The sequence below is a fragment of the Chroicocephalus ridibundus genome, chromosome 3, assembly GCF_963924245.1.
Source record: "Chroicocephalus ridibundus chromosome 3, bChrRid1.1, whole genome shotgun sequence".
In the NCBI taxonomy this organism is placed as follows: domain Eukaryota; kingdom Metazoa; phylum Chordata; class Aves; order Charadriiformes; family Laridae; genus Chroicocephalus; species Chroicocephalus ridibundus.
In genome coordinates, this window is record NC_086286.1 from 41869004 (window position 1) to 41896140 (window position 27137).

General features: G+C 38.5%; 1 protein-coding gene across 3 annotated transcripts in view; it reads left to right on the forward strand.

The window, feature by feature from the left end:
- The window catches only part of SMYD3 (SET and MYND domain containing 3), a 420671-nt gene that overhangs the window by 22425 nt on the left and 371109 nt on the right, over window positions 1-27137 (forward strand). For all 3 annotated transcript variants that reach the window (XM_063331007.1, XM_063331010.1, XM_063331008.1), the window contains exon 2: window positions 26486-26549. In XM_063331007.1, the coding sequence (XP_063187077.1) occupies window positions 26486-26549 (64 nt within the window). The remainder of the gene's footprint in view (window positions 1-26485; window positions 26550-27137) is intronic.

A 27137-nucleotide genomic window follows, 5' to 3' on the forward strand; every position in this document is an offset into this window, starting at 1 on the left:
AATCCTGGGTAATGTATTTAGTCCTGGTCAATAAATTTATTCAGATTGAGTATTCCTTTAATTTCTTTCATTAAGAAAACTATCTTTGTGAGAACATAATGATTGACTCTATAATTGATGTGAAATATCTAAAGTTCTTCTACTGAAGCAAGATTTTTCCCTTCAAAGGCAGGTTTAAACTTGTAATCACTTTTTAGAGTATTTAAAATACAGTAGTGACTAAAATTGAGAAATTTTGTCAGACTCTTTCTAGGCATCCCACAACTACTACCATCATTGTGTAAGCTGTATCAAATAAATGGATATAATTCCAAGATTCATAGGCAGTCTAAAATATTTCTATATATTTTAAAAGATTGTAATGATGGTCATATGTAGACACTGGGTAGTTTTTCTGCCGTGTGGTTTTATGTTATTTTTAGAAGATGTATTTTGTTTATTATTTTTATTAAAGTAGTACATTTTGCATATATATTAAATATCTTGTCTGCCACAGGCTTGGTAGCAGTGTATTTTAGAAGTGCAATTAATAAGCCCACATAAATATTCTCTGCAAGGCAGATTAAAAATCCCAGTTGTTTTATTTTTATATATTTTCCATGCATGGCAGAAGTCTGTTGCAGGTATTTTTTAAGAATGATCTATCCATGATAGTTAAGTAAATCTGAAGATGTCAAAACATGTGAGTTTTTTCTTGTTTTCCTGTTCTAATCTTACTCCCAGTTGGTCTCAGTAACTGTACCTTACATGGATTGAAATTCATGCCAGTGCAGGGACTTTCATAAATACTCCCTTAGATTAAGGCCTTTATATTTTTATTTAGATTTTGAAAGACTTTTTTTTTCCTAGGTATTTTTCTTAGAATGTGGCTTGCATTTAGGAACAAAAACGTCTGCTTTGTTAATTAAGTTTACATAAGGAAATACAGTGATATCATGTGATAGCATATTCTGCCAGGCTCAGGGTGTGCTAAGCCCCTCTGTGTCCCGCAGAGCTGTTACGATGCGCAATTTGAAATTGCTGAGATGAAGCACTAGGTGGAGAAATTTGCCTGGAAGCATGCCTGTGCTTTACTTTGCATGGGGTGGCATGGCGTGCTTGCCAACAGTCTGATTGACCATGTGTGCTGTAGCTTTGATGTGATGGATGGTGGATGTAGCTTGGATGGGTGAGATTCGAATGCCTCTACAGATTGCTTATAGTGAGAGAGTGCAAGGGAAGATAAGTTTGTTTTCTAAGACAGTATTTCAAAAAGACCAGTTCCTATGTAAGTAGCCAAAGAATGGTGACTAGCTGATCTGGTCAGATCTTCCAAGATCTTTTTTTGCAGTTAAGCACCCATGCATCACTGAGAGGAGGCTAAATGTTGAATTCTTCAGATGGGTATACTTAGGTTCATATAGGTACCGTAAATGTTGGCTACAAAGCTCTAAGATTTCTTCTTAAAGAAAAACTTTATGTTAATATGTGGCTTTCTGATGACCAATTTGTGTTTATCTGAATCTGACTTTTGCTGTTTTAATCCAAGTTTTAGATCTATTTGATTTGGAGAGTGATGAGTTTTTGGATTCCTTAAGCTACAGTGAAGCAGCCTGGTTTAGGGATGCATCCTGATTTTTAGTGGTTGGGATGATGACAGTAAAGATAATTACACGGTTAATGAACTGTGTGGATTTTTCTATAATCTCGGGGAGATTGGTTGCTGTCTGGTTACAATTGTGATGTAGCTAATGCATGTACTGGAAGGATTTATCTGTTTAGAACAAATCATCAGAGGGTTTCTGTTGTCATGATAGTGAACTCAGTCTATGCAAGGCTCTGCTCTTAATGTCAGTTCAGTTGTATTTGCAAGTTTTCTAACGTGTGCATTGCAGGTACATTGTTCCTGTGACTGGGACTTTTCAACGTGTTCCCTTCAGGTTCTACATTGGCTGCTGAACTCCTCCAGAGCTTCTATGTTGGTATTTAGTTCAAGTGTTTAAGTTATCTTTAAATCTGGCAAGACGCATCAAGGACAACAAGAAGAGCTGCTTCAAGTACATCAGTAGCAAAAGGTAGACTAGGGAAAATGTGGGCCCACTGCTGAATGAGGTGGGTGCCCTGGTAATAGGGGATACAGAGAAGATGGAGTTACTGAATGCTCCAGTCTAGCCCTGAGTCCAGTCCAGCCTGCTAAGGCCAGCTCCAAGGAATCCCAGACCCTGGAGGTAAGAGGAAAAAGTCTGGAGAAAGGAAGACTTTCGCTTGTATGAGGAAGATCAGGCTAGAGATCATTTAGGCAAACTCGACACTGACAAATCCATGGGCCCTGATGGCATGCATCCACAAGTGCTGAGGGAGCTTGCAGATATTATTGCGAAGGCACTCTCCATCATCTTTGAAAGGTCCTGTAGAACAGGAGAGATGCTTCAGGACTGGAGGAAAGCTAGTGTAACTCCAGTCTTCAAAAACGAGCAGGAAGGAGGACCCGGGAAACTACAGGCCAGTCAGCCTCACCTCCATCCCTGGAAAAGTGATGGAACAGCTCATTCTGGATGTCACCTCTGAGCATGTGGAGGAAAAGAAGGTTATTGGGAGTGGTCAGCATGGATTCACCAAGGGGAAACCATGCTTGACCAATCTGATAGCCTCCTATGATGGATGACTGCCTGGGTAGGTGAGGGAAGGGCAGTGGATGTTGTCTACCTCAACTTCAGCACGGCTTTTGACACTGTCCCATAACATCCTCATAGGTAAGCTTAGGATGTGTGGGTTAGATGAGTGGACATTGAGGTGGATTGAGAACTGGCTGAATGGCAGAGCTCAGAGGGTCGTGATCAGTGGTGCAGAGTCTAGTTGGAGGCCTGTAGTTTTCAGTGTTCCCCAGGGTCAGTACTGGGTCAAGTCTTGTTCAACATATTTGTCAATGACTGGATGAGGGGACAGAGTCTACCCTCAGCAAGTTTGATGATGGTACAAAACTGGGGGGAGTGGCTGACATACCAGAACGCTGTGCTGCCATTCAGCAAGACCTGGACAGGCTAGAGTGTTCAGCAGAGAGGAACCTAATGATGTTCAACAAGGGCAAGTGTAGGATCTTGCGCCTGGATCTACGCCATGGAGGAATAACACCATGCACCAGTACAGTTTAGGGGCTGACCTGCTGGAAATCATGTCTATAGAGGAGGAAATGGGAGTCCTGGTGGACAATAAGTTGACCACGAGCCAGCAATGTGCCCTGGTAGCCAATAAGGCAAATGGTAGCCTGGGGTGGCCAGCAGGTTGAGGGTCGTCATCCTCCCTCTCTATTCTGTCCTGGGGAGGGCCACATCTGGAGTACTGTGTCTAGTTCTGGGCTCCCCAGTTCAAGAAAGACAAGGATAAAGTCCAGTGGAGGGCTATGAAGATGATCAAGGGACTGGAGCGCCTCTCTTACGAGAGAAGGCTGAGAGACCCTGGTCTGTTTAGCCTGGAGAAGAGAAGACTGAGATCTTATCAACGCTTATAAATGTCTAAAGAGTGGGTGTCAAGAGAATGGGGCCAGGCTCTTTTCAGTGGTGCCTAGCGACAGGATAAGGGGCAATGGGCACAAACTGGAACACAGGAAGTTCCATCTGAACTTGAGGAAAAACTTCTTTACATTAAGGGCGACAGAGCACTGGAACAGGCTGCCCAGAGAGGTTGTGGACTCTCCTTCTCTGGAGATACTCAAAACCCGCCTGGACGCGTTCCTGTGCAACCTGCTCTAGGTGAACCTGCTCTAGCAGGGAGGTTGAACTAGATGATCTCCGAAGGTGCCTTCCAATCCCTACCATTCTGTGATCTTAGTCTTTGAAATATGAATATCTTTGCATGGCTTCAAATAGTTTCCAAAGTACATTTAAACTATCAAAGGTTAAATGTTTTTATGTTTGTGATGTAGTCCGCTTATCTCTTGTACTTTATTTTATATTGCTTTTCTGTTTTCCATAAACATCCCTGAGAATGGGCCCATCCTGACTTCTTTAGGCTTCATTGTAGCCTCCTGAACTTTTAGTATGGTGATACATTACTTTCAGTCATTCTCTTATTTCCATGAAAAAATTGATGGCTGATGTGTTTCTTGCTTTCATTGTCCCATGTATCACAAGTATGATATTTGGCTAATTAAATTTATCTTCTTTTCTGTAAGCATGTACTGCTCATAATTTGATAATGATTTGCAGCAGATTTTATTCGAACTTTCATAATTATGACAGTACTTTCTACACACAAAGCTACTTGGATCCTTCTTTGCAGGAGGATCTAAACTGTAGAAATTCAGGAGTAAAATGATAATAATGGAAAAGAAATGCCTAAAGTTCAATTAGTGCATTTGTTGTACCAGTGTTTTATGTTATAAGATGTCTTATGTTATGAAGATTTTTAGGTTGTTGGTCAGTTTCAATGTCTTAAAATTATGAGCTGAGCTGAATAGTTGAACAGTGCTAAATATTTACAGCTGAGGAATGTCAATAACTTTAAGAAAATGAAGAAAGAAATACGGGCTCTTTGTTTGGGGTTTCAAAGTCTTTGAAAAAGGGTTAACACAGATCATTAAATTTGCTAGTAAATAGCATATGCTTTCTCAATAAATTAATCAGTTTTGCCCCTATTAGGAACTTTTAAATTCTGTAAAAGTAATGCTTCTTGCTGCAGGTAAACCTCAGAATATTTGGACAATTACATTTTCTTACGTTTTCACAGTCTATTAATTGTTTATGTTTTTGGTTTGGTTTTTTTTTATTCTGATACCTTCTGACAGGCATTTTGACAAAACTCTTTTTACTTCCTCCTCCTCCTGCTTCCTGAAGCATTTCCAGTTTTTTTTAAAGTAGAGATTTGAAACTTTTTTTCTAGTTTGTGGTACAGAATGGGATGCAATTGACTTTTTTTTTTTTTAAACAGCCATCTCATAACCTCATCTATTTTATATTCTATTGAGTTAGACTAAACCAAAATGCTTATACATAAATCAAGCTCTCTGCTCTTGATTATTGTGGGCAGTGGTGCAGGGACCAATTCTAATAGGATTTGCAGGGAAGAAGTCAATTGAGTTTCGACAGGGGTCATGTAGGATCCATAAATTCCCATGGGGTGGTTATCAAAGATGTAACTGTATGCAATGGAGTGTAACAGAGCTAATGCCTTTTACTTACTGATTCTTGATTGAACAATTAATTTGACAGTGGTCACCATGCCCTTTGCCCTTATTAGATAGATTTGATAGTACAAACAATCTTACAAGACGTTTATAAGCTTCAAGGTGATTTTAAGTTCACAGGTAATTCTTCCAAAAAGCTAGTTAGGTATCAATTACCAGAAACCTTACTTTTGCTTTGTAGGGTGTAGTTCATAATCAATGTGTTTTTTCTTATTATCATCGCTGTTTTATAAAAAACCCAAAATTTATGTGTTGGTCAAATGCCATTTTAAATCTTTGTTTTAATCAGTGGGCTGGGCTGCTGCCACATGGCCCCTAGAAAAAGGAGGAAAAATTTCTGAGAAAGAATAGAACATGCATATTCATGTCTGTGTGGATGAGTTTCTTTTTGAACAAAAATTACCCAATGACTGACCCATTTTTGGTAAACAGAGGAAAAAAAAATAAATTGGTTTGTAATCAGCAGGCACAGCATTAAGTAATACTGCTTGAAAATTTCTTAAGACTTAAAAATAATTGCCAATTTATTTTGGGGCTATTTGCCTTAGCTATTTATGCCTGCAAATATTATTTACAAATGATGATACTTTCCTGACTAGAATATTACTGTTGTAACAATCCTTATAGCAAAAAGGGAATATAGCACATACCTTTTATTGCATACAGTACAACTCCCGTTGAACCCATTCACTCTGAATTTACAATCATGATGATAATGTGTCTTACCTCATTCAGTGTTTGTGTTTTGAGCCAATGTTATCTTGTCTGTCTCATGCTTACATGGGTAAATCGGCAGGAAAACTAGAAATTTGCACCATTTTAAATGTAAACTTTATCAGATTGCCATTTAAATAATTTTTATAGCTTTTACATATATAAAGTATTTCTGGCCAAGAATGGTTGGATGGTAAATATTTGAGAGATTCTGGTATGCATATACATTAAAATATTGAATATTGAAAAATATAGTCAGTGACACAAAGTAACTTCAGTCACTTCCACATCCGGATATATGTTCAAACAGTCTTTTCTCTTCTTTTTGGAGAACGAATGTAATTATTCGGAGGCAGTTTTTATATAGCAGCTGCATACTTAATTTAGTTGCATTCAATGCTCAGTTTAGTTGCAAATCATTCCTATCCTCTACAAGATAGTAATGTTATCAACTTTTTTTTTCCAAAAATTTGGGCTTTATCACCTGCAGTTGTTGACTCATCATCAGTTTCTGTGGAATCCAAATCTACCCATACATTTGAAGGCAACTAAAAGGAAAAAAGAAATATCAAAGATGATCAAAGTGAAAACAAACCTCTGCAGAATAAAAACAGACTGTCAGGAAAACCTGTTTCGTAGTTAAAGCAGCTGAACCATCCTTCTCCCACCTGAGAGCAGTGCTTCTGAGTCCTGCCCCTGAGGAGGACCTTGCCTGCAAACACTGGGTTATGTGAGAGTGCACAGGCAGATGGGAAAGTTGTCATAATTCTGGGCAAAACAAAAAGCCAGCCACCCTTTCAAAACTGCACTGGTGGAGTTCAGTGCTTTTGCCTGAGATCAGTTTCTGCTTGTTCATTGAGTGGACACAACAGGGCTGTCGATATTTTGCTGTGCCAGGATGGTACTCCTGCCCTCTTTCCTTTCTGCGTGCCTGTCCCCTTTGTTACAGAGATGCCGGTAGCTTTGAGCTGTGACCTCTGTGCAAGTTGGTGCCCCTTCACATCTGTCTCCTTTGCTCTGACTTGCTGTGGGACATCTCTGAGCCTGTCCGTTTCATGGCACCTCCTTTAAAGCTTTTTGATACCCAGTGCTACTTAAATGGTATCGCCAGATGTAGTAAGGAACACAGCATTGAAATGAGCAGTGTAGGAAGCAGTAAAGGTCTCATTGTATCTACCAGGGCTGTTTGAAGAGACTGTTTTTTTTTTTTTCTTTCCCCCACTAGTTTTAAGATAAAGAGTGGCAGAGTATCTGAAAAATCGAATGATGATGTGCAGTATAACAAATGTGTGAAATCCATGGCATAATCTTTCTTGTTTTTCTTTGAAACAAGTTCATCTAGTTTAAAGAGGCTTAAAAATCTTCCTGGCCTTATGTTTGTGGCTCTTGAAGCACAGACAGGTGAGATCCAGGCTTCTAAGAGCTGAGGGCATAGGACAAGGGGTTATTGGTATTGGTAACTCAGGCAAACCCTGTTAAAGTGCATAGCGGGTACTGGTATTTCTGCTTCCCTGTGGTGTTATAGGGGATACTTTTGGCTCGTGGGTTATGGTAAATCACTGTATGCAAATGGAATAATGTGGAAATTGCAGTGATATGTGAAACAATCCTGTATCCCTGTGATCTTAAATTTTAAATTGTCTTTATACTGTTTATGATTATTAGTCATCTGGCTGTTAGATCAAGGTTATCTTTGACAACTCTTGCATTCAGCCCTGTATGCATAAGCAGTAAGTGTCCAGTTCTCGCTTCTATTTGACCAAAGAGAGCAGAGACATTTTACTGTGGATTAATTCTTCCTATCTTTGATAGCAAATGGTTGAACACAGACCCAGAATCTATGATAATAAGGTAATCTGTTTCCATTTGTAGTAGGCTTTTATTATTCATTCTTTGTAAACCATTTAGCAAACAGTATGGGCTAACATTGATTACTTCATAATTAGTGCTCACAGGCAGTATGGTTGGAGCCATGTTGGAGGGGAAAATTTATCAGCTGTTAAGAGCCACATGACTTGTGTAGAAGAAATGAAGTGCAAGCTCTAAAGTGTATTAAATTGCTGTGTTTATCATCTACCTAAATGCTACTGTCAGTTCTCCAACTGCTTTATGTGCAACTGTTCCTCCAAGTGAGGCAGAAGTATCATGCATTTTATTCATAACAGATTGAACATGAGGCAATTATCAGTAAGCCATTTGATGGTGAAGCTTATTCCCCAGGTCAGGAAACTAGAAAAAGGTATTCTGTAACAGATTGGGAAAGGGCTTTTCAAAATGACCACATCATCACTGTGGATGCACGGTGGAGCATCTGTGCAACCTTCAGGCAGTCATTTGTATACATTAGTGAGAGCATTGGTCTTTGTGTGACTCCTGCGGGGCATGCAAATACAGCTCAACTGTTATTTTGCTGGAAGATTTTCTTGCCAAATTTTATTAAAGTACATTGTGGGATAACATACAAATGAGATGAGATAAAATGCCTAAAAAGACTATCTGTGAGTGACTTACAAGTGTTTATTCTAGAGTTCGTCTTCTATTAAGTTTCAAATCTTCACAGGATAGCTATATTTGTCTTACTCTAAAGTGATTCCCTGTGTAGCATGAAATTTAGTCTAGCTGCCTCCTGTGTAATGCCCGTGCCACTGGCAGGGCTTGGTGATACTGTTGGTGTTGGAGCTCATTGTAGCCTCAGGCACATAAAGGGATTTTGTGGCAGTAATGGTTGCAAGAGAAATCTGGGGGGCACTGAATTGCTCCTGTGGAAATGGGACAGGCAACATGGCCTCAGCGAGCAGGGTGCGTGTGTCCATGTGTGCTGCTGGTGCATTTCTTCTGGTATTTGCAGGCTAAGGAGTGGTGGAAAGGCAGAGGGCTGCCGGTGCTGTTGCTCCAAGGCCGGACAGGTTCCTTTCTCTGTGAGTGCTGGTGTGCTGCCAGGATGGGCACATCCAACTGCTGTGGCTCTTCCCTTAAATCACTGCCCCTGGGTTCTTCTGAGCTTGGATGTTCAAAGGTTGCATGGTTTTCCTGTCAGCTTTACCTCGTTCCTTGCAGTTTGCTTGGCATTTCTACCTTGTTTCTTGTTTCCTTCTCTGTTTCGTTGCTGTCCAAACAAATAAAAGTTAAACTCCTACTGTTACTGTGAGTTCAGAATTGACACCAATGCCGCAGTACTTAAAATTTTTCAAGAATTCATGACACTGATCTAATGCCTCTTCCAGGTTTGTGGAAAATAACCAGTTGCACAGAACTCAAAACAATGAAATGAGTGAAATTCATTTATACCTGTTTGTTTAGAGGTTCGTTTGCTTGGTGTGTGGAAACCCTGACCTCTAGAAGAATCAAACCTACAAGCAATCAGCTGCAGGGGAAAAAATAAAGAATTTCCCCTCCTCTCAAAGTGAGAGGAGGAGGAGTATTTGGGCAGAATGCTGTCTTGCATAATTGCAAATATTGTATTGGAAAATACAGCTTTTAATGTGAGAATGTAGGTTTTGAGGTTGCATCTTGTATTTAAGCTGTCGCTGACATTTGAGCCTCTATAGTTAAGGATACGCTTGCCGTCTGCTTGTTATTGTAAACAGATACTGTCTTAGCATTATGTACTGTAGTGAGGATTTGTATAATTATAATTTGCCTTCATAGTTTGGTTGAACAGGATGAAAGCATTGATTCATACAAACTTTCCAACAGCTCAGTGATCACTGGATATTGTGTGTGTAGTGAAATACAGAAGTCAATCATGGATATTCTGTATCTATTAACTTTGTTTAATCTTTCCTTTCCTTTTGGTATGATGGATAGAGGAATCTCTGTCACAAACTCAAAAAGTTATGTGGATATCCCATCCTCTTTCAGATGGACTTGCTAAATCATTTCAGCAAATGAAGAACTGCCTTTTTTTTTTTTAACAGTATTTGTGTAGTTATTGAATGCTAGGTAATGGATCCATTGTTAACATTTATTAAGGTTTATACCCGGTGGGTTATTGCAAGCACTTTGAGTTTGTGTTCTAAATGTAGTAAGCTTCCTGGCTTTATAACAAAAAACTACATAATCTCTGCTATATATAGATACTGAATGATTATTTTTTTAAAATGGTAATTGATTAGGTTGGGTTTTTTTATAATGAGCTGTTAGCTACCTCTTCTTCTATCTGTTCCTGACAATACAGTTCTTGAATGTGTGGATATATTAAGGGCTTTTGTTCTTGTGCTTCTGTGTTGATTTGGGGTTTTTTTGTTGTGTTAATTTTTTGCTTGGTTTTTGTTTTTTTTCTTTGTTTTTTTTTTTAGCAAAAGATTTCTTTCTTTTGTTGTGTGTAAAGACACCATAGAATGAAAAAGTGTGGTGTATACTTGATACAGTGTTCCTTTATTGAGTCTTCAGATAGTTTAAAAGAACTGGATTTTCAGGTGATGTATATGACCCATGCTTATTGATGCTAAATAACGACCTCTTCTAGTAGCTCTCACAAGTCTTGACCTGCTCTGTTCCTCTGTACTCACCCTTGATTCTCTATACTTGCTGCTGGATCACAGTGATGGCAATTTGAGTGTCAGTGGCTCCTGGATGTCACCAAAAGGAATTGGTGACCCAACTCATGTTGGTAGCTGTTCACCGGTACAAATAAATTGTTTGGACTCATTACAGAAGAATGGATATATAAATGTACAGCACAACCAGCGGAGCTGATGATTGTAGCATTTTCAGTAACACATTTAAACAGAACATTTGATTGTGTTACACCTTACCACCCTCTGAAGTCAGGCCTGCTCTGGGCAGGAAGTGGGATGAGGTGACTTCCAGAGGTTTTGCACAATCTAACTGGTTTTATGGTTCCGAGATCTCCTATGCTGAGTTGTGGTGTAGGCATCTTCCCACAGCTATGTGCTGCTTTCTCCTTGGAGTTACAAGGAGTCCCAAGAATGGTCCCCACAAAATTTGTTTCTTAATTTGAATTGAAAATCTTCAGAAAGCTCCCTTTCTTAGGCTGGTCTAATCTATACCTGCTTTTTCTCTTTTCCTTTGTTTTCCCAGTCCCTGAATCAAAGACATGCTTGTAGCATTAGTAGTTATTGACAAACACATTTGTGAGTCTTAAGTTTGGAGGATGGACTACTTCCTGGCTATCATTGTGTAGATGGTTAATTTATGAATAGTGATCACTAAAACAGCATTCCATTAGTGCTGAAGCTTTTCTGGAAGAGTTTTTTTCCCAAATTAAGGTTTGGGGTTTTTTTTGTTATAAAATATGTAGGTCTGAATGTGTGTCTGTGCTGCAGAATGACTGTCTGGAGACTACCGCAGCTGCCTGAAGCATTAAACTTGTTGGTTCATTGCAGGTTTCAGTTGGGTCATAGCACAAGGGGCTGCAGCTCATAAATGCCCCTTGTTTGCCCCCGCTAACATCATCAGGCAGTGTTTTTTGCAGTGCATTAGTGCACAGTTGATCTACTCTGGTCTGACCTGAAGCCTAGAGATGATGATTTTGGTGTCAATGCTAATGGACTCTTGCACTGGTCAGGGGAGAGCAGCCCTTGCTGGAGGAAACAGACTCAATTGTGCAACTTGTTTTTCTACTACTGTCTTCATCCTGCACTAGTGTAGTTAGTGAAAACTTTGTCAAGGACTTCAGTGGTACAAGAGAAGGCCATCGCTGAGCAAGGTGGTCGTACTCTACTATGGAAGTTTTGTGTTCTGAACTCAGAATTCATCACTAGAGAAAACACTGGTTCTCATTCCCAGAAACTTGTGGGTTTCTTCCTTTCATTTACTTAGTTGCCTTTATCTAGTATTTTTACCTGCAGCTGTCTGCTCATCCAACAAACATGTTTTCCACTAGAAGATGCTAACGTGTAAATGTTTTGGATGTATACATCCTAAGTATGCTTTCCATAAACAGAATTTTTGTCATCGTGGAAAACGTGCTTGAACAGTTTTAACTCTGAATCAAATAAGTATTTGGGAACTTAATTGGTTTCTTCAAGTCATAGCTGTGAAAGTATTTCTTAGTAATTACGCAGAATGAGCAAATTGTAAAAGAGATCCAAGAATGAGTAACTCCTCTTTAAAAATACACAATTCCACTGCAAAATTGACTTAAGCTGCTTTTTGGTTTATGTCTTTATAAGAATTCCAGTTAAGCATTATAAACACTATAGGATGGTAGGATGCCTTATCCTGCCAATTTGTCTGTTTGCAATTAGTTTAGGGTACACTTAATATGTTATTTTAATACTTCACAAATTAAATGTAATGATGTGCTGCATTTAGGATTTATTTTTTCTTGCCAGCATTCTAAAATATTTGCACTTCCTCTTACTTTATTTTTTTTAAAAAATCTTACTTTTCAAAGTCAATGTCCCTGTGAAAATAAAAGCACCTTCTAAGGCCGTATAAAAGTGTTACTAAATTGGTAATCTGTTCTCTGTTTTTATCCTTAGCTAAGGGTCTGATTTTGAAGTCATTCATTCTTAATTATTTTGGAGTCCAAGTCTCTGGTTCTCCCCCCATCTTTTTTTTTTTTTTTTTTTTTTTTTTTTTTTTTAATATGTGGTGGTACCATTGATTCACTCTTTTAGAGTGTTGTAGCATGTTCTTTTAGTGTCCTAAAACAACTGTCTTGGCACTGCTTAGTTTATGTTAATCTGTTTGGTATTTTCATAGGATATATACTTTTGTTTGGAGTTATGTGTTTATATATATTTAGTTTTAGCAGACGACTGCATATTTATTTATTTTGGCAACATCATTAATCGTTCAGAAGACTTTTATCCCCAAATCCCTTAGTTTTTCAGACAGACCTAGAACATCTGTTTGTAATTCTGTCTTGAGCATTGCCAACACAAATTAGTCTTGGAAGCTCACTCTGTATTTTAGCTTGAAACGTTCACGGACATTTTCAAGGTTCATGAGTTTTGCAAGAACGATTAATACCAAACATGCCCCAATCCGGATTTCCACCCAAGTATTTTAAGTCTTTACAAATACGAACCTTGCAGTTTCCCAGTCAGGTAGGTTAAGGAATTTCTGCTCTCTCTTATGGGGTGAGACACTGCTGCTGTTCACCTAACCCATAGTTCAGGATGAGGAATGCAGAAAAATAGTTCAAAAACATTGTGTTTGTGTTTTGGGGGGATTGATCCATCAGTCCTTAGCTTATTATATTTCGGTTTTGGTTTTGTTTTTTGGCCAAAAAAAAACGAAACAAAAACCTGAACTTGTGTGTGTGTGTGTGTATATATGTGTATGTACATATTTATTTATTTAAATGAGCGCAGTGGTCAGAGCTTTGGTTTTCTGTCTCCCACAGAAGGCCTCCTCTTTAGCAGTGCAACGACCTAGTATCATGCTGGGAACTTTTTATCAAATTGGATGAAAAAGTAGCTTTACATGAAGTGCAAACACATGGTCCTGAATCAGCAAATTATTCTGTATCAGTGTCTTCTGTACATTCTCCCAATTTAAAGTGGCTTAGTTTGGAAACATCTCGCAGAATCACAGCACAAAATATAGCATAAATAGAAACTTTCACAAAACCTGAAAAGCTTGCATCTGTTGTGAAGAATTTCTACAAAATCTTGGGGTTACTGATGTGAAGTTAACCAAATTTTGGTTAATTGTCACATAACCAGCATGTACTCAGCCTGACTTCGTTAACACCAGTGCCCAGCTGAGGGGATGCCACTACTCAGCCCCCTGAGTGAGGTTGTTGTAGAACAACTGAAATACCTATGTAGTAGCAGATTGTAAATTCAATCTGCTTTTAAGAAGAAAACAAGAATTATTTCTATTAAGAACACAGATTAAATGAAATGTGTAATTTTTCTAATTGACAGTTCTTTAAACATAACCTGTTCAGTGTGGAAGCCATCACACCAGTAGAAAATATACTACATGTCACTTAATAACCCCAAACAATATCAGTTGTCTAGCGGTAAGATTTCGGATTTGAAATCTGAGTGGTTCCTTGGCTAATGGGAATTCTGTTCCATGGTCTGTAGTCACCAGTTGTCAAGAAATCTCACCTCCTCCAAAGCTGAATTTTGCCGTGGTAATAGGTAGCTGCATTGTGGTGAGTTAAAGGTATTCTTCACCTTTTTGTTATTATTTTTGGCTTTCCCGTGTTGGAATGTTTTTATCATTTTTGTTTTGTATTAGCAGAGGTGATTTCCATGAGCAGCACTTACAAATGCAAAAGAGTGTGGTGTGTTGTGTGTGGTGGTTTTTTTGGGGTTTTTTTTGTTTGTTGTTTTTTTTTTTTTTCTTCAGACAAGTATTCTAATAGTAGAACTAGTTTTTGTAGATGACAGCTGCATTCCCTTAGCTGTGTTTACTGAAAAGTAGAAGATCTCTTTTTCAGACAGTGTGTTCAGGTTTTGAAGAGTCCACCAAAAGGAGATGTGGAGTCTTTTCATGTTGAGTTCTTACATTCAGCTTAAAATGTAGGTGAGACTTGCGTTCTTTTAGCTGTCCTAATTATCTGTGTGAAAGCAATCAGAGGCTTCAGTTTGACTGGAGACCAGCATTCAAGCAGTTAAAATAAGCTAAATGGAGGGTTTACGTAGATCATTCTGTACCAGCCTTTCTAATATGGACGAGCCACTTGGGTGTGTGGCAGCAGAGCTGTCGAAGGGGGTTGGTGCTCAAGCTGGTGGGGGACCTCTTTGAGTTTCATTGTGTTACTTCAGGGATGGTGGTGGATATTGAGAAAGGGTGATGAATTAGTGTGTCATGTTTTCATGAGACGTAGGAGGAAGTAGCAAATACGAGATGAAACATTCAGAATTAGGAGTAAGAAAGCCAAGAGATGTTGTATATATGTATAAAAATATATACAGATGTACATGTATATGCTCACACTTGAAGTCTTTTTATTTTGCAATCTTCATGGAAGTGAAACTTTTACAAAAGAGTGTGATTGTGATGGATCATTCCTTCCCACACACTTTTTCAGTTCATTGATTTGGGCCATGGTTGACTTTAGAAATTACCAGAGACTCATGTTTTTCAAACATGTACTGCTGGCATTTCTTTTATTCTGCAAAGCGGAGCATTGCTGTTGATTATTTAACTTCTGCTGATATCTGTAAGCCATATCAGCACTGACATACATTAACAAAAACTCTATCTCTCTCCCAGTGTTTGCCCATCACAATAAACCTTCGCTTTCTTCCTTTGCAAATAAGGAATAACATATTTCTCATTTTCTTGTAGTGTGCTCTGCAAAGTCTCATTCCATGGTTGTTGAACTGAAACAAATAATCTGATTTCACTCATGACCCATTGCTGAAGCTACAGTATGATGATTAAAGGCCCACATTTCTTGGCCACGGAGAAAATGAGATTTAACTGAAGACTTATAGTGATATAAAAGTAGTATTTTCTGGAACATAAAAAACAATTTTAACTGGATAATTGTGCAAAATCCATGGCCAGTCCGGCCAATCCATATCAATTTGTGATTCTCCATATTAGTTTAAACCTCCTTGCAGTGTCTATGACTCTTTGAAGTTTCTTCAATACCAGTGGCAATTTTTGAAATGAAAATGTGTGCACTGATGCGTAGTGATTTGGACAAGGCAGCAGGAAGGTAGATGACAATCTCTCATTTTATGACAGATATTATGGCTTGGCAGCTCCTCCTTCTTTCAACATTGCCTATGGAATGTTGTTGTAAGAAAAAAATGGGAACTGGTAGCTAAGTGTGAGGAAGCACATTGCATCTTGAAATTCCCATGACTTAATGTCACAGGCGGAGTGAATAACTTCACTTGTAAGAGAGTAGTGAAATGTTTATTAACATAAAACAGTGATTTAACAAAGTTAGTAGTGAATGTGACAGTATTTTACGAGATTTGATGCCAGGGTACACTTGATTATTTACTGCATAGAGGCCAGGGTCAGACAAGCTCTCAGGGAGACCCTCCCGTTGAGTCACGAGGTTCAGAAAGGACCCCCTTGCTTTCTAAACTCTGTCTCAGGAGTCTAGGTGCGGCTGGATCCAATCCTAGTCCCAGACCTGGTCAACGGTTTATGTCTAAAGGATTATATATGCGCAATCAATCCTTCTATCACTATAGCTAAGATTTCAAAGTTTAGCATGCTATTAGTCACTTACCAAGAATCTGTTGCGGCAAGGAATCTCTCAGCCTTGAGGAGAAGAACCTTAAGCGAGCGTCCCCACTCAAGGGGAGGTCCTGTCATGCAGCCCGCTGCCGTGCAGGAGAGCTCAAAGGGCTCTTGGGCTGTCCGCTATTTATGGAGTAAGATAATGGACCTATAGTCATATTCGCATGGGAACAAGACACCTAGGTTCCCACTCCAGACAGTGTTTTGGTTATGTTGCCAGCCATCTCCCACAGTTCAAGTGCAACTCATAACAACTCCCACTGATGGCCATGGCTTGAGCAGGAGCTGGGGGGGGAAAAGGGGAGAGCGCACCGCCACACTTAATTAAGAAATTGATTCTATTAATGAAAATAATAGCTTCAGAGTGTTAAAAGGCACTTGGTTTATTCTCATGTTAATATTGTGTGATAAACTGAGCTAGAAATGGAGAAGGCTTCATGTAAAAATACATGGGATCTTTTATTAAAAATTTAGGATTGAACAAAATTAGTTCAAGCGTTATTTAAATTCTGAAAGCTACCCACATTTTATCTCCATTTTAACACTTCCAACAGAATTTTGTTCAAAAAATTTTTTGCAAGTACTATCTGTACTCCCCCTGTAAAATAAGGAGCAGTTTCTGTGAGACACCGAATTATTCGGACACTTCATTAGTTGGAATAAGTGCCTTTTATGAAGGTTTTGACTACAGTTAGAAACAAAGCTGTACTAATAATGGAACTAGTTTATGCGAGAGGGCTGCTGTTTGCAGGCATGCCTAAGCATGTGCATATCTTCGGGCATGTTAATACTACTGAAACTTTCAGGGTTGCTCCCAGGGTTAGATCCCTTCCAGGTCAAACATAAATTCTTCAACAGGAAAGCTTGTTCTGAAGCTAGTGATGACATAGGGTTCTAAAATACAATTCTGAATTGGGCCATTTATTTTTAAAGACCTTTCTGTTGGAAATGGACAGATTTGTAAACCATGCAGGGTTACAAAATACCAAGTAGGTTTTGCTTGCTTACTAATTGATATGCATAATGGGTGGGAAGTGGACTGAGGTAAATTAACACTAGTGCTCTCAGCTGTTCAATTATAATGACCTTTTTTTCTGAAAATATATAGTATTGCTATAGTTATAGAGACATTTCTTTTGACTTTTTTTGCGTCTCTACTAAGTGGAAAAGGGAAACTTGGATGGCTAATCTTTGAAATTGAAGAAACATCTATTACGTTTTTAGCCATCAGATGTCACCAAAGTACAGAGAGTATTAGGTGATGTGAAACTGATTTATGGCTTTCCTTGGGCTGTTTATTTTGGAGTGGAAAGACTCCAGTCCTGCAGAGTCTTTCTCAGATCAGTAGCTGTAGTATCTTGGCCAGCTCCACAGTGGCTGTGACTCTCTTAGAGTACTGAGCAAGGAATGGGTTCGGGACCTTGACCTGCTTCTGTGGGGGCACTGACGCCAAATGAAGTGGGGGCAGAAGCAAGCAAGAGGTGAACAAATATTACCACGCAGTTCAGCTTTGGTATTTCTGTGCTCGTTACAGTGGAATACTTAGCAGAGGCCTTGAAAGTAACTTGTGTCTTCATTGCACACATAGCTATGGGACAGCTTATTGACTTGTGTAACCTCATTTGCTTTCTGACATTTGGGTAGTGCCATGAAGCAATGTGGACCTCTGCCCTGTTAGATGCCTGGGTGCTTACTGCTTTCTTGAGCAGCACTGTGCACTGCCTGTGCTTTCCTGTAGGCCAATCTGCCCGCAGTGGTTGAAGCTGAGTTTGGGGACATTTGCAGGAGTTTCAGTACAAACGTATTAACTGAAGCATGGAGGAACCTTACAAAGATCTTGGAGAACGAGATGGAGGCTCCAATAAATCTTTCAGCTCTAGGACTTTATGGTTTCAGATGCGAAAATTTTAGTGACTACTTTTTTTAGAGTGAGATTCTTTCAGTCAGTCTGGCATTACAGATAGACTTTTGGGCAGTTTTGTGGTTTAACTTCAACTTTTAGCTATTATGTGCTTAGTCCTGCTCGACAGTCTTGCTGTCCATCACTAATGGTGCAAAGCAGCTGTAATGAAAATAACAATTTTGCTTTAACTGCCTTATTGAAGTCAATAGTAAACATTAAAAATATGTATATTCTGCATTTTCTGAATAATTTCTATGTAGCATTGCTGTCCCACTTCTAATATGAAATACCTTCATTCTTATTGGTGAATATCTCAAAAATTAAGATTTAGAGTGGGACCCATGAAATTCACCTTTTGGTGATTTGTAAAGGAGGGAGACAGAAGGGAAGACATCCCTTCTGTATTGACATCCAAAATCTATTGGACAGAGAAGTAAGAGATGTGATGTAACAGTTTTTATTTTAAGCACTTGATAGGAAGAAACTTTGTAAAATATTCTCAGATCAAGGTGCATGAATGTTATCACCCTGATGTGAAGTGAAAATTGCTGTAAGGAGTGTAAAATGAAAAATCATCATTCAGTAAGGGTATTTGGCACTGTGCTTTATAAATAAAAGTGCATTCTTTTCAGGTATTTCCAAGCCATGTTTTTTTTCATTCTTGGACAGAAATTATTGGGAGATAAAAACCTTTTGGTGCCGATGGGGAACAAAGTGAGACTTCTCCAACCAAAACCCAAGGCCTTGTAACCTAGAAAAGGGGAAAGAGATTCCCAAACAGGAAAATTGTTGAAACACAGAGAAAAATTAGGGAAAAAATGTGAACAGTGGCAAGAAAACCAAAATGCCTGCGAGGCTGGAGATAACAAAATGCCAGGAAAAGAACTGGTGAAATATGCAAGATTTGAAGAAAAATATATGTTTAAAAAAAAAAAAGTTGGAAGGTGTGTGTTTAGGGTAATTTAAAAGACTGTTCATCCAGCTAGACTGAAAGAGAACTGCTTAGGCAGCTATTTGTAAATTTATTACAGGTGTTTATAGATCTGCTAAAAGTGATCTTCAGATTTCTCCAATGCCTCACAATTGTGTAGAATGGTTTAGGAGAGTAAACAGTGGTACTGTCAGGAATAGTCTGTATTTCTAAGAGGTGAAGATTAGATTCAGTATCAGAAATGCTTTTGTCTGAGAGAAAGTGTATTTAAAGTGTATCCCAAAAGGAACGAGTACAGCAAAAAGCCATCCTGCTCTGGAGGGCTGGCTGGTGGCAGGAAGCAGAGTTACTGTTGTTAAGATCATTTTCACATTCTTCTAATACAAAAGTCTTCAGCGGGATTTTATGAGCATCCAGTTCATGACAAGAACGCTTCGGATATCTTGCAAGAGCTCACAATATCTGATTACACCTGAGTAAAGGGGCAACAAGATGTTTATCTGGGCTATGTGCTAGTATATGCGTGAATCTGTTTCTCTTTGTCATCAGCCCTCTCTGCTATCTGACAGAAACACATTTTTTTTTTCCTGCGTTTCACTGCTGTTTTCTAGCTTTGTGGGTTCTTCAGCTTATAAGTAAGCAGAACTGACTATCCTGTTCCAGTCACTGACTATCCTGTTCCAGTCACTGACTATCCTGTTCCAGTCACTGACTATCCTGTTCCAGTCACCTCATTTATATCTTAATTTGGGTGTGATTTGAACATAAGGGCTAAGCAGGTGAAAATAAGGGGTTAACTCGATGTACATCATCCTTACCCTATTCTAAATCTACAAGACAAAATGCACCACAACTTATTTTGAGTCAAGCTGTATTGCTATGTCTGTCTAAGTTTGTTGCCTGCAATATTTTATTTTTTGTTCACCACTTTCCAAATGTGTTCCATAGGGAATGAATGGACTTTTGGGGTGTAACTGTTTATATTTGGAAGCAGAAAAGCAAGTAAATAAGCATTGCAAGACCTCTAAAAAATGCGTATCCTAAAAATATAAGGTCAAGAAGGGAAAGGAGCTAAGAAAGAAAAAAGCTGATGAAGATGTTCCTCTCTGAGAGGGTCAGAGGGGTTTATATTTCACTGAAAATCATAGATCCATGTGATCCAGGAGGTAATACTAGCAGGATGTAAATATTTACAGCAGTATGATATTTTAGAGTAACAACTTTCTTTTTGTGGAACATTGACTTATAGGTCAAAGAAAAAATACTTGGACATACAGCAGATTAATGAACCATGCATTTGTCATTTTTATAGGGAAATGTGAAAGATGGGATGTTTTGTTATACTTGGCTTCATTGGATTGTAACCACATGTTCCAGATATGAGTGTTTAAAAATATTACATGTAGCTTTTTTACATGTTTCTAAGTTATAGGTACGACCTTTTCATATTGTGAAATATAATCTTAGTTTTCCTCAGTTATTTGGCTTTTCTTTGATCAAAATCCCAAGTTCAGTGGAAAGAAAGTACTGTGTGACTGAAATTAATCTATTTAAGCCTGAAATTGCTGGAGGCATGTTGATGTGCCAACTGCAGGCAGCCCCCCCTGCCTCCTCCCCCACCTGCAGTACTGGTGCCCACATGGGTCAGCAGCAGTGTAACAGCTGGGGATGAACTGTGCTGCCACACTGCATTATTCTTCTGTTGGGAGAGAGGCGAGAAAAGTGAGTTGTAAATGCATTTGATATAACCCCTCTGCTCTCAGATCTACCAAATTTAAAATGGCTGTTTGTTATTCATATCTTTATTTTTTATTATTAGAAGACAGAAGCATATTAGTAAAACGGTGAATGACATGTTTGCTTATTGTGGGTATTGACTGCTTTCACTTTGTGACAGGTCTGAAATGCACACACACGAGAAAATCCAAGTAGACTTTATGCACTTGACATGTTTGACTGAATTGCAAAGGTCTAAGAATTTGTTCAGGAAATTAGTTCAACGTGACATGCGTCTGAAAGAGCCGCTCTTTTGTTACATGTATTATGGGGCTGGATTATTAACTGAAAAACAGTATCAACAACAAAAATGCAGTAGGGGATTTGTGTGAGATTGCCCTTTTGTCCTGCAAGCTGTGGCAGAAGCAGAAGTGTGAATAAACTGGATAGGAAGGAGTGTTGAGTGCAGTCTGGTAATCAAATGTTCTGTTATATCTGACACTTATCTTGTGAGTAGGGCTGAAAGTCAAGTGCCTGCAATCAGCAGAGAAGTGTAGATGCATTTTCATTATAAATTAAGTAGTCTAATTGTATTTGCTTGGGTTTCGTTGTGTGGTTTGGGTTTTTTTGTTGTGTGTGGTTTTTTTTTTCTTATTTTTTTTTTTTATTTTTTTTTTTTTTAAATTATATTAGGCCCTTACCTGGTAAACACGTATTTTGTAAAGGGCACGTGTTGTGAGAGTGTGGGTGGGGCTCTCATAGGACCTAACAGTCCAGGCAAACCCTTGTCAACCTCTTCACTCTGTGATTTGGACTTGGCACATTCTTCTTAGGATTTTAGCCATGCGTTTTCAAGCTGTCTCCCGTGCTGGCACTTATACTTGGGAGCAGCTTTCCATAGACCCGGCTGCCTCACTGCTCGTTGTTAGGCCCTCCTTCCAGTGCTGTGGTCTTCTCATACCTTTAACAAAAAGGCATTTTAAAAAAGACAAAAGAAACAAAGTTATTTTGCTGGGGAGGGTGTGTGTGGGCTTCCAGTCTTAGTAGTTTTTTCCCTATCTCATAGGTTTTCATCTCCTGTCCATATCAATCGCTTGGGACTTCCCCCATCCACCTATATATTTCGGTTTATTTTTTTACCTGCTCAGTACACATTGTGAGAGCTTGTTCTGTGAGTAGTGTTTGTAGACGATAGTGATGAAAAAATTTAGTAATATCCAAATTCCTCTGGGTAAAGATTCTTCACCTGACTGTAACGCCACGCTAAAGGACAACTGACGACCTCTGCTTACTTTATTCCTGTGGATTTTTTTAGTACAGGCTAAGATCCTCCCTTGAGCTTCATATGGAGTTGTAATTATTTGGAAGATCTTGTTGAAGCTGTATTGGAAAAGTAATAATTTATTTTCAATTGATGCATCTTTCATTCCTTTTCTATTGTGGCAGAAACTTTTTCAGATGTTAAAGTATTACTGAATGCATTAGATCAAGTTCTGTGCATTTTCTCATCCATGAAATTAGTCACATTAGGCAAGGTGCAGTAGATACCTTGTGAGTAACCTGATACTATCTCCAGATGATGTTTACAGGTAATGAGAAATGCATGGGAGTACTTGACAGTGACTTTAAATTTGTTTCAATAAAGCCTATAACGTTAATAAAATATTGAGAAGGACAGGAATAAACTAGGAAAATTGCTCACTTTTTAAAATGTTCTAAAATACCCAAATCCTGTATATATGAATATATGAATCTTATTCTTGAATTCTTTATATTCAGATTAAATGTTTTAGACCATGCCAGTTTATATTTAAAATGTCATGTAGCATGGCATAGATGCTGTAAATCTCAAGGAGATTTTTTTTTTTAGTCTAAGAGGGAGGAGAGGATTGGAAGAAGAAGCAATGACTTCACCAGTAGCTTTACTATGCAGGCATTCTACATCTGCTTGTCATTCAAAGAAAGCCCAAAAGATGAATGGATAGTTCATTCATTATACGGTGCCAGCAGGGAGTCACCTTATTCAAATAATCTGACTGCTAGTGTCAGTTTGGCAAAAATCCAAGTTTTGAGTGATGGTCCTTCGATTTTTGTGTATGTATGCATTACTGCAGCATCGTTAACCCTTAGGGACGAAGAATACAAAGGAAATAATCCTGAAAAGTACTGAAACTTCGGTGGGTGCTGAAGGAGTTTTGGTGCTTTGTGGCAACAGGTCCACTAATTGCTTTACAAAAGAAAGAATGAATATGTGTTGGTGATTTAACAACGATTCCAGTAAATCCTGGCATCTCTTGAGAAAATACCAAGAGGTATACCACAGCAAGATATGCTTGCACTATATTAAGATTGTTGGATCTAGTCATCTGATGGAAGAATGCAAAGTCTGTAGGAGAGACTTCTCTGATAGTTATGGTCATTCATTCATTTAAATTCTGGCTCCTGAAAGTTATAATTACTCTGCTCTGGGAATCTGTGTTTTACTTGTTGCTGCTGAGACTTTTTGGTACTTTAATGTGTATGGGACTAAAGTTGCAAATGCTCTGTTATCAGAGTACTAACTCATTACTGTGTTTTGATGAAGGGCATTTAGAACAAAAAAAGTTTGCCTTCAAAACGGTTTTGCTCAGTCATTTTTCAGGAGGGTGAGCACTTAGTCATTCAGATAGTACTATATAATGAAGAGAAATTTGTAGAGGCTGCTAGCATGGGTGTAGAATACTGAATACGCAGGAAGTAGCTAGAAACAGAGAGGACGAAAGCTCCTTCGTGACCTCTCTCTGTGATTCTGTACAGCCATGTAAAACAGACTTGTAAAGAACAACAGGGACATGCTGCAGAGTGACCCTCTCGAGGGCTGTAGCCATGCATGTGGGGAGCTGAACAGCAAACCAAAGTTCTGTGTGCTTGGCTTTTTCTTTTTGTTCTAGATCGGCAGGCCGATTTTTAGTGGTAATGTTGCCTGCAATGATAAGAATGTTTCGCTGTCAGACTCGGAAGGCAATAAAGCGATAGCTAAACAAGTTAAAGTTCTTGCAGTGTCTTCTTTCAGTAATTTGAATGGTCTAGCTTCATAAAAGTTTTAATCTATCCTGTTAATTGTGAAATATCTAGAAAGAAGGTGTGGATTTCTTCTAAATGATTCTTTTATGTCCCTGATACAACATGCTGCTTAGTATTAAAAGGTGCATCAAAACTTGTCTTGGTGGGAAAGAATTTGTGTGCGTATTTTATGAGCATGTATTTATACCTGGACTGCTTCTGACATTCAAATCAATGAGCAGGTCCAAACAGCATTTCTTTCGTGTTTTGGTTTTTTGGTTTTTTTTTTTTGGGGGGGGGGGGGTGGGGGGTGTGTGTTTTGTTTTTTGTGTTTTTTTTTTTTTTTTCTACAGTAGTTATTCCACTGAAGTGTATTTCTTCACAAAAGTATTCTGACGTGAGCTTCTAATCTAGAATGAGAAATATGTGCTCCTCTATCATAGGCTGGCTAAAGTTGTGTCATTGTTCAACCTTGAAAATGAAGCAGCTCTCCCCGGCTGGCAAAATGAAGATTTCACACTTGTTTCTAACTCTTAATCACCCTCAGGCATTGCACCTTAAAATAAAAAGCCTATTGTGCGTGTACAAAAGTAAAGATTTTATTTATAGGAATCCAACAGTTGCTAGTTTTTTTTCAGTCTCCAGGACTGGCTTTGCAGGTAGGAAGGTAAAGGCGGCACTAGCAAAACATGTGTTTATATCTGAAATATTTCTTATTTATTTTTCTCTGGTAGTTATTAGGAATGCCTACAAAATATTGTGCAACAAAAATATTGATTTTTATGCAGCAGAAATGAAAAAAGAGTGTTACTTGATTATAGTGATCTGTACATAATGCTCTCCTAATCTTTGACCAATGCAGCTATCTAAACTCCCTTTTAAGTTTACAGGTCTAAGATAGTGCATAAACTGTTATTTTTAATAATTCAAACATAGCATTACTTCGATATAGCAGCAAAATACCTTTTCCATTTGTGGGACTTGAGGGGAGGGAGAGGTTGGTTTGTGCTAGAGGATGCTTCGTGGTATTTCTGGTGTTCTGCCCCTACTCATGATAGTTTTGGTGTCACGGCTGCAATCAGTGGGCTAAATTCATCAACCAGAAGTTCTAGATTGAAGTTTGTGGGCACGTTGGTGCTGTCTTTTTTGGATGTGGCCTTTGGAGAGTGTTCTACCATTTTAAAGTCACCTGTAGAAATTAAAATTTGGGGACAACTGAGTGATGTAAGTAAAAGAAGAAAGGTCATGTCATAAAGCAGTTGAACTGGGAATCTGAGTATTTGGTATGCAGCCTCTAGATTAATGACAACGGCAGAGGAGTTTTGGTGTTAGCAGAGACAGAGAATTACACTTTTAGTTGCATCAGTTGGGAGTGTGAGTGAAAAGAGAACATCTAGGACCCATGTACAGACACTGGGAATCTTGCAGAGAAAGATCCTTCATCTGGTCATTTAAACTTGCCTTTTCAGTTCAAAATGGGCTGTGTTAAATGCTTAGTTATCTCCCAATTAAATGGGAAGGCTGAATTAATCTGTATAATAAGATTCAAGGCAGCTAAATGTAAAGCACTATAGCAACGCAAAGATTACATTACTAAAATTGCCTTTTGAGGGAGAGAGTGGCATGACTGACACATACCTCCCTCCTTGCCTTGCAGAAGGATGGAGAAGGGAATACTGAGGAGTAGCTCATAGTGACAGTTTTGTGGGTGTAACTGAGCTGCGTGCAGCTCGCAAGGTAACAGTGGTGCTCAGTCAGGCGCTGTGCTTGGTTAAGGGCAGAGGGATGGCCAGGAGGAAGCCTGAGGGGAAATAATAAGGATTATGCCATCCATACAGTCTAGTTAATTTGTTGTTTTTGTAATGTAACTGTCCTGCCTTCAGTTTTAACAACAACAAAAAAAGCATATACTGTTTTCCCAGCCTAATGAATGTCTGTAAAGCATGTAAGTAGCTTTGCATTAAGAAATCAAAGTGAAAACTTCCCACTATTACCAGAATAATGTAACATATTCAGTATTTTCTACAGGAAAATAAGAGGGGAGGGAAGCCTCAAAATCTATGTCTTATTTTTACTCGTCTGAAGTAAATCTCTTTATTTGAACTAACATATTTGAGGTGTAAGATTTGCTGTGTGTGCTTTCACGTTTAATAATTCTTTAGTGTATAAAAAGTTAAAAAACTTCAGTGATATTTTCTTAACTCATTTAACTGTGTACTAAGGCAGCATCAGAAAATAGTACTAGAGTCAGGAGGTGCTTTTAACCTTTAGATTGTGATGTATAGCTCTGGTAGTTATCCTTACAGCTTTCACTGGATTTTTATTCTTCCCCCTCTTCTTCCTCTGAAAGAATTTTTATTTTGGTCTTACTGTCTGCCAGTCAGAAATATTTTCTTAGAATAGAAATTTCTGCTGACGTGTCAACTTCAGACTCTGTTATAAAAGTTATAATTTGATGTCACAATTCCATGTTCACAACAAGGTCTTGCTTAAGACAGATAGTGATGCTTGCTTAAGACAAGACTCAAGACAGATGATAAATAGATTAAGTAGTTGTATTGCACAGCTCTAATGATGATGTTATCTACAAAATCTAACTCCTCAGGGTTATAGCTATATGTCAAAAAATGCCCATTTGATATGTTTACTGCTGATCCAAAGTGGCCCCAGAGGTGCTGAGTCACATGAGTAGAGGATTGTGAATATAGCTTTGAACATAACCGTGCACAATTTCTTCTTGTGTAACAGTGCATTTTAGACTACTCTTGTTTTTCACATATCTTTCTTACCTTGAAATATTTAAAAATTGCTAGTTATGTAAGAAGGATAAATACAAAGTTCTATTTGTATTTATAATTGATTTTCTTTCTTTTCTAAACAGGAATGAACATCTGCACAGATGCTCTCAGTGCAAAGTTGCTAAATACTGTGGTAAATCTTGTCAGGTAAGATGAAAAATAACAACTGTAAAGGGTTGAAGAAAATAGGCATCTGAATATTTTTATTTACGGGTTCTCCATGCATTTTGGGCACTGTCTCCACAATGCAATTTCTTATTTGTAGTTATGGACAGAGCGTGTAAACGTGCTGCCTTCTTTTATTTGAGTATTTTTATAGTTACAAATACAAGATCATAATCAGTGCAAGAGACAAAACTAAGCTGAAAAGTGTGGTGTTTGGCTGTGCTTGGGCAGAGGGGGAGGAAAAATTCTTCAGTTCTGCTGGCTGTAGACTGAAGACATTAAGTAAATTTCGCACTGAAAGAATTCGTATTTCAAGAGTAATTTTTATCATGGCAAAAACATATTCCATTATTTTTAAGAGGAAATAAGAGTCAGGAATGTGCAGAGATGGCCTTGGGCAAAACTGCATCTCTGAGGAAGTTTTCAAGAAGATGGAGCCAGGCTCTTTGCATGGCAGGAGGACAAGGGACAACAGGCTTAAGCTGAAAGAAGAGAGGTTCATGTGGGGTATAATAAAAAGCTGTTTCATCAAAAGGTGGAAGAGGCTGGCCAGGGTGTTTTTTGTCATCT